This window comes from Pteropus vampyrus, unplaced genomic scaffold, assembly GCF_000151845.1.
Source record: "Pteropus vampyrus isolate Shadow unplaced genomic scaffold, Pvam_2.0 Scaffold35, whole genome shotgun sequence".
NCBI lineage: Eukaryota > Metazoa > Chordata > Mammalia > Chiroptera > Pteropodidae > Pteropus > Pteropus vampyrus.
This window is the reverse complement of record NW_011888816.1, coordinates 844,015-851,920: the sequence shown is the minus strand read 5'-3', so window position 1 is coordinate 851,920 and position 7,906 is coordinate 844,015. Positions and strand designations below refer to the sequence as shown.

Genomic DNA, 7,906 nt, shown 5'->3' with positions numbered 1-7,906 from the left:
ACCTGGAAGTGCGGGGAAGAGAACTTACAAATATTTGACATTATGGAGAACAAATTCTCCACAGGCAAAGGTTTTACTTCTTTGGATGGTCTCCAGGGAGGGCGTTCCCTCGGGAATGAAGAAGTCTGTCCCCAGCTAGCACTGCTCCCCCCTCCCCCAGCACACGCCCCTGTCCACACACTCACAGACACGTACCCCCAAGTCCTAGCCGGCACATAGGGGGAAGCGCCATTTCCCTTTCTCTCCAGGATCCATTAAGACCGGGGAGTACGAGGGAGCCGCTTTTTCGTTGGGCTCTGTAATGACACTTACCGTGACTTTGCTCATTGCGTTCACAAGGCCACATACAGGCTTTTGCTAGCTATCAGCGTTTTAAGGCTACTTTGAAAATAAGATTGGATTTCTGTTTTAAAACGAACATTTAGTGTCTACATGATAGGGCCCATCGTAAATGCCACATTGCCCCCTATTGGTAAGAACTTAAAAATCTCGATTTCTCTATCATAAAAAGTAAAATAAACCTAGACATTCAAATATGCATTGTGCAGAACTACCTTTTCTGCTGGTATGTTTTCCTCTTGTTCTCATTTTATGTGAAAATAGCATTTGTTAAAATATGCCAGTTACGGCTTCCGAAACAAGTTTTTACAAATTTTATAAATTAACATCGATCTGACATTTTTCTCCTTTGTTACATAAGCTTTTCTATTATTACAGTTTAAAAAGAAAAACAGTTTTTCTCTGACTTAATTTATTTCAGAGCACGAGCAAATTACCGTCTAATTCATGCAGTCGTAGCAAAGCAGATTTTCAAAAAATGACCATTCCTCCTCCTTTCAGCCCTTTCCAGCCGGCCTTGGCAGACTACTGGATGCCTGTGGACCTCTACGTCGGGGGGAAAGAACATGCTGTCATGCACCTGTTCTACGCGAGGTTCTTGAGCCATTTTTGCCATGAGCAAAAAATGGTCAAACACAGGTGAGCATTTACATATGGCTTTGCGAAAGAATTCAGTACCATGAACAGCAACTCAAAGCAGATGCCCGTCCTTCTGAAGCCAGGTAAAGGTGGTGTCGCAGAAGAAGTCTAACTTCCTTGTATCCTTTAGAGGTCACTGTCAGCCTTAACCACACGAAGTGCGTTTCTGTTGCTCGATCAGTTTTAGCAGGCGGAGGTGTATGCTCGCATAAAACCTTGCATTCAGCTCTTCATTTAACCGAGTTAAAGTAATTGAGGTTTTTACTTGTGAGGCAGAGAAGAGCAGTTCATAATGTTATACGGCTTTTTATAGCTTCTCACGTGAGGTCACGTTTATCTTCTGGTCCCTCTGTGTAAGCTCTGTTTCTAAGCCACACTGAATCCTGCCTCGAAAGATTACTCTGATTAGAGTATGTAATGTAAACCTACTGATAAAGTCTTTTCCTGTCACCCTATAATCTGTTCCCCATTATGTTCAGAAAGTCATGCATGTATGCTTTCTCCCCGTGAAATACATCATATATATAAAAGATGTGTTGAATGTATTATACAATTCAAAGAATAAAACGAACATCCATGCACCCCATTCTCAGCCTAAGAAATGGGGTATTACAGGCCCCTCGCAGTCCCCAGGGTGCCCTGTCCAGCCCTGTCATCCCTCTTCCTACACCAACCCCCCCTCCCCCCAGCTAATCCCATCCCGAATCTTCAATTATTCATTCTCTTGCTTCTCTTTACATATGTTGCACCTTTGTATATATTTTTCAATTATAGGTATTGCTTCGTTTCCCTGTGTTTGAACTTTTAGAATCACATTTCACATCGTCTGTCTTGCCTTCCTCACTCAGCGTTGTCTGGAACTCGTCCATGTTGCTGCGTGGAGTTACGTTTCATTCCTGCCTCACGGCTGTCTGGTGTTCCATGGTTTAGAATGGAGTTCTGATACAGAACTCAGTTTATGTGTCCATCCCACCACCAGTGGCCGTTGGGCTGTTTTGGTCAATTATGAACAAAACTGTTGTGAGCATTCCTGTACGTTTCCTGACACACACGCGTCAGCATTTCTGCAGGGTGTGTGTCTAAGAGTAGAATTGCTGCATCGTGGGGTTTGCCTTCATTCAGCTTTACTAAGGAACACCTAACTGTTTTCCAGCTGTTTCTATAAACCTACGCTCCCACCAACAGAGATGAGGGCCCACATCACTCTCTCTATATCTTCATCATTACAACATTTAGTATTCTCCAGCTTTTAAAATGTTTCAAAGTGGTGGTTTTATGATGGATCACTTGTGTGTTAAATTTTAATTTAAAGCTACCGTTTACTTATGAAGTCTAGCGTGTTTCTAATGTATCTGTGGACCTCTGTGTTTCCTCTTCCATTATATCCCTGTTTGTGTCCACTGCCCTTATTTCTTCCGGGTCATCTGTTGTGGATTATAGGAATTCTTCCGGATGCCAGTGATTTTTCAGCAATATGTATTGCAAGTATTTTTTCCCAGTTCTTAGCTTATCTTATTTTTATGATGTCATGTGATGAACAGAAATTAAACTTAATGTAGTAAATTTTAATAACATTTTATTGCTTATAGTGTCTCAGTACCGTTAATGGAACATTCCCTCCATTTCCCCACTGATCTGTAGTGTGCCCTCTCCCATCATAAATCAAGTTTTCATATATGTGCAAAGGCCTATTTGTAGGGTCTTTATTCTGTTCGTTGGTCTCTTTGCTTTTAGCTGTGCTAGTTATTTACTGGCTTTGTTATTTTAATTTTAAAAGTCTTACTATGCCGAAAGAGAAGTCTTCTCTCTAGGAGAGAAAAAGAACTCTCGGCCTGTGGTTGGACCTTTGTTTTTCCATGTAAATTTCGGGTTCCGCTCGTCAGAGTCCACCAAAGTATCTGCTGGGGGATTTAATTGGAATCGCATTGAATCTGCACATCTGCTGATCTTTCTTCACTCTTCATTTTTGCATCTCTGACCTTGACATCTGAAATGATTTCCCTTTTATCTGAAACATGCACTTTAGAATATCTCTTATGTTCCTTAGTTAAGGTCCATCTAATTCATTCTTACTCGTCTAAAAATACATTTATTGCAACCTCGTTTCTTAGAGTTTGCCAACTCAATGACACATTTAAAACAATTTTTTATATCTTATCTGGCCTTATCACTTGTTTTTTTATCAGTAGCGTAATTCCTGGGATTTTTTTTTTTTTAGTTGTTATGTTTCGTGTGTGTGTTTTTTTTAATACAAGGTTCTTTAGAATAATTTTTAATTGCAGAGAAGAAAAAGGGGGGAAAAACCGATTCTCTCCCTGCCCAGATAACCCATTAACGACAACAACAACAACAACAATAATGATAATAATAATAAAGTAATGCATGTCTAAGATTAAACTTTTTAGCTGCAAGAAAGTGAAGGTAGAATCTCCCTCCCCACATCCCACCCTTCATTCTTCCCCTCAGCCTGCAACTTTGATTTCCTTCAGATAAATATTTTGCATATCTCCATGTTCCTATTACTATACTTTAAAATGTTACCTATATTACATATATGTCTTTTGCTTTTTTGATTTATTAATGTATTTTGGTGCTCTTTCTACAGCAGCACATGCAAATCTTCTATTTTTATTTATGCATAGTATTTCATCATATGGATATGCCATAATTTATTTAAGCAGTTCACCTATTTTTCAAATTGCTATTACCAAAAAAAAAAAAGTCCAGTGATTCTCTCTCTATTTTTGGCAGGTATTTGGGATCATATCTGTAGGTTCGAGTCCTAACACTGGGGAATGTGGGCCAAAGGATTTGTGTCTTGAATTTTTTGATAGGTAAAAAACATTACCTTTTAAACCTCTGTGATGCAGACTAAAATCCAGTTTCCTTAAAAAGCAGCACATTGAAAGCTTCCTCACTTCGTGAAGGCACACACGGATTAAAAATCTACTGTACCAAAAGCTAATTTAGAATGTAAATTAAGTACTTAAAATAATTTTCTGTTCATTAGTCCCAGAGAGCGTCATATATAAAAATAAACTGGTCTGCCTCAGGACACTAAACACATTAACAACAATAATCCTCAGGTAATAAATTAGTTAAAATATTTGTGCCCTGGGTCATAGAATGTGCGAGTCTGCCTTGCATTTCTTCTCTATGCAAACCTCTTTGCCTTGCTAGTTAAAGAGTACCCCTGAGGATGGAAATCGTGTTCCATGCTGTCACAGTCCAGTGAATATCTGTTCAAATAAATTAAGTTTAACCTCTTGATATAAACAGATAAAAGTTTATGTTCTTCAAAGGAAAGGTTCTCCTTGGGATAGGGGAGAATTGCATAGAGATGAAGTTCAAAGACCAGATACAACATGAGAGATATTTTCTTCTCGTGTACGTGATTTCTGGCTCCTTAATAGTGGGGCATGTTTCTCCGGCTTCTGGACCATTATTTGTAGAAGTAACAAGTGAAGCAGTGAATTATTCAATGGCTAACCATTTTAAGGAATAGGATAGGGCCTGGCTACTTTTTATGACTTCTTTACAGTGGTTTAAAACTATATTCGAGGAGTAAAAAGGTTTGCGGCATTCTGCTATAATTTTAAAATACGGTTTCAGGAATGGCTTTGTTTCTGTTCAGATGAATTTCTAATTTGTAAATTTCCCAGGCACACGTGGGATTTGCTTTGCCATCAACTTTGAGGGACAGCTGTGTGGTCTTAATTGAAATATATCTATGCAGTATTTAGGGTTTTTGAAAATTCTTTACAAGATGATAAGATTCTGTTCTGTGCCCTCCCAACTCTGCTGAAAAGCGAGAGATTTATTTTAACTACTCAGAAGTCTGGCCTTTTTGAAGGAGGAGCTGAAAGCCATCTTATCTCTGTATCTCAGCACAATCGTCAGGATCAGTCTTCTTAAATCACATTCTTAAATCACGTCACAGCAACAACAGCCCCTGAAACTATCTCCGAGCGTCACCTCTGTATCAGAGGCATTCTGGTGAACCCATCAGCCACCAACGAAACGAAAAGCACCCACTTGTGTGACGAGTAATTCAGAATGCTCCCGTTAGAATTTTTGAAAGCCTAAGAACAACTTTATCAAGCTGGCCGAGGAGGAAACATGGAGACCTGTCAAGCACATGTTTCGTTCTCTTTATTTATTGGCTCCCCCCCCGCCCCAAGAACTGTGGATAAGTCAGAATTTCGTGTATCCCTCTGGAGGAGCGTCGTCATTTCGGAGGGTATTTGAGACTTCCGCTGGCCACTTTCGTTTTCCTCTCTCAGCGCCTTGGCCACTGTCACAAGTAGTAGATCCAGACTGGGAGCCCAAAGACCTGTGTCCCATGCTGAGTCAGGCCCTCATTAGCATCTGGACAAGAAACCGAACCCCCTTGGTAGTCAGTGGCCTCATAACTCAGGGATTCAATCACCTCCGAGCCCGTTTTCACTCTGTAATTCTGGTGTTTTTTTTCCAATATCAACAGCAAGGGGTTTATGCAGATCCAACACTCTTTCCTGTTTTCTGAAAGAGTCCCGGCCTTTTCGTTCACCACTTGCACGTTTATTTATGTTTGCAGTTCGAACGTTCAGAAGGTCTCTTTACCATTTAGAAGAAGCTGGCCTCCAGGTTGGGTGTGCCACCGCCCGGGACAGTAGGTACCTCAGTTGTGTGTCTGAAACCCCAGGATTAATGATTAGGTCAGAATTAACGTCAGCAGGACCTTTGCAAAAGAAGATAAACAAATGATCAAGAAACATACCGTGAACTGTTTTCCTCCTTGGCAGGCAAGGAAATACAAATTAAACAGCAGTGAGGTGCCATTTTCCGCAGAGCCAAGAGGCCTTCGCTGTGGGAAGGTGGTTCGGAACAACCTTCCCGAAAAGCATTTTGGCAACATATAGTGAGAGTCTTAAAGACGTGCACACTTTGGACATACTAATTGCACTTCCAGAAATCTGTCCTAAGGAAATGATCGGAAATGCAGACTTAGGCACCACAGTGTTATTTCAAGTAACTAAAGATTCGGATACAACCAACCGAAATGCCCCAAAATGCCGAGGAAGAGTAAATCAAGTAGAGTCGATCTGTAGGGAAGACTCCTGGACAACTCTTCAAAATTACGTTACAGAGAATGTTTAGTAATGTGGGGAAATGCATCTGAATCTGAAGTAATGAAGTCTGAACAAAGTAAGATACAAAGCTGTATCTTTATGTGTACAGACCACACACATACGCTGTGCAGGAGAAAAGACTAGCAAAAACTATGCCAGCAAGTTAACACGAGTCTTTTCTGGATGGTGAATTCATCGATGATTTTTATTAATTTTTTTAATGCACTTCTGATTTTTTCCAGATTTTTTACAATGATTATGTAATTGTAACAGGAGAAAAAAGTCATTTGCAGTATGTCTTCTGCAGCAGGGAAGTGCCATGAGCCCCGGGTCTGATCCTTGGGTGTGAGGCAGGCATCAGCTTCGGACCAGGGTGGACACCATGCAGCAGCCCTTTGCAGTGGGGGAACACTCGCGGCCACCTCCACTGACCTGAAATAACCTTTTCTCTCGCTTTGGGAGAGACAGCTGTACCCTGGGAGGCTTGTCAGGCCACTCAGAGAGACACGAAATCCCCCGAGCCGAGACTCTCCCAGCAGTTTGTAGTCGACAAAGAGTGGAGGCGGCCGAAGCTGCGGCCCCGCTCTTCACAGCCGCCTGCTGACCGTGGAGAGCTCAGCAGGCCCTGGGCCGCCGAGCTTTTCTCCCGCTCCTGTGATCACGCCGGAAACGGAGCTATTGAGGGGAGAGAAAGGAAAGGAACAGAAGCTGTGCTTGGCTTCCTCGCATCAATAAGGCCTCCTTCCGAGCTGCCGGCTGGCTGCTGGGAAATAGGAACAGTGGTATTTTAGAGCTGAGCCGTGGTTTAATGCTCCGAAACTGGCTAATGGTGTGACATGATGGTCGCAGACACGAGGCGAGGACGAAGAGGGAGGTGAACTTAGCCCAGATGCCCAAGCTAGAGACCGTTTTCAGAGGTCCACGGCTTCCTGTTTTCTCTTCTCCGGATCTGCACAGTAGCCGCCTGCCCGGGTCAGGGGAGTGGGCAGCGGGCTATCCAGGGCTTCGCAAAGTAGGTCAGGGTCACCCCCAGGGACTAGTTAGGGCTCTGCTGAGTCCTGAGATTCTCGCAGCCACGTCTTGGTTAGTATATTCCTTGTATGCAGTGATTTTTATTAGGCGCTTAACGGCCTGTCAATCAGTTCTGAAATTCCCTGTTTATCCTATGAATTAGCAACCCTCCTCGCCCCGCCCTCTTTCTCATTTCTCCCTCCTCTCCATCGGCCCCTCCCATCCTCTTTCCCTGCCTTCCTTCCTTGGTGGGGTAAAGGCGGCCTTCAGTCACCTGCGGATACCAGCTGTTGCAGCGTCTGAATCAGTGCAGTCGGAACCATCCAGGAAGCATGCAGACCCACCACGCCGGTCACTCTGCTTGCCCGGAGCTGTGCTGCAGCACAAGCCACGTGACCCACCTCCAGGGCTGGGGGTGAAGGAGGAAGGAGAAAGTTGGCCCGGAGGGAAAAAAAAAACACAAATGCGTCTTTATGAAGCGAAACCATCTAGGCCTTCCTCCAGGCAGAGGGCCTGCGGGACACCCCCACTTCTGATGGTCCGAGTCAGAAGGGGTTTGTCGATGGTTTAGAGTTGCAGGTTTTCCATTTTTTTTCAAAGGCCCCCGCTACGCTTGGTCATTATGGTGAGTGGGTGAATAACTTAGCTGCTTAGACAAGTTCGTTCCCAAGTACCAGTTGCCGAGTGAATGAATGAGTGAGCAAATAGGAAATATGTTACACCGGTCGGGTATCTCGATAATGAACTTGGCGAGGTGGTGTGATTTCTGCTCCAGCAGGACTAGGTTCCAAGTCCCTCAGGGCCTC

General features: G+C 43.2%; 1 protein-coding gene across 1 annotated transcript in view; it reads left to right on the top strand.

Annotated features, from left to right (window-relative positions):
* Positions 1-7,906, top strand: part of LARS2 (leucyl-tRNA synthetase 2, mitochondrial) — a 109,686-nt gene that overhangs the window by 72,840 nt on the left and 28,940 nt on the right. Inside the window, exon 12 of the mRNA XM_011357473.2 lies at positions 841-978. Within this exon, the coding sequence (XP_011355775.2) occupies positions 841-978 (138 nt within the window). The remainder of the gene's footprint in view (positions 1-840; positions 979-7,906) is intronic.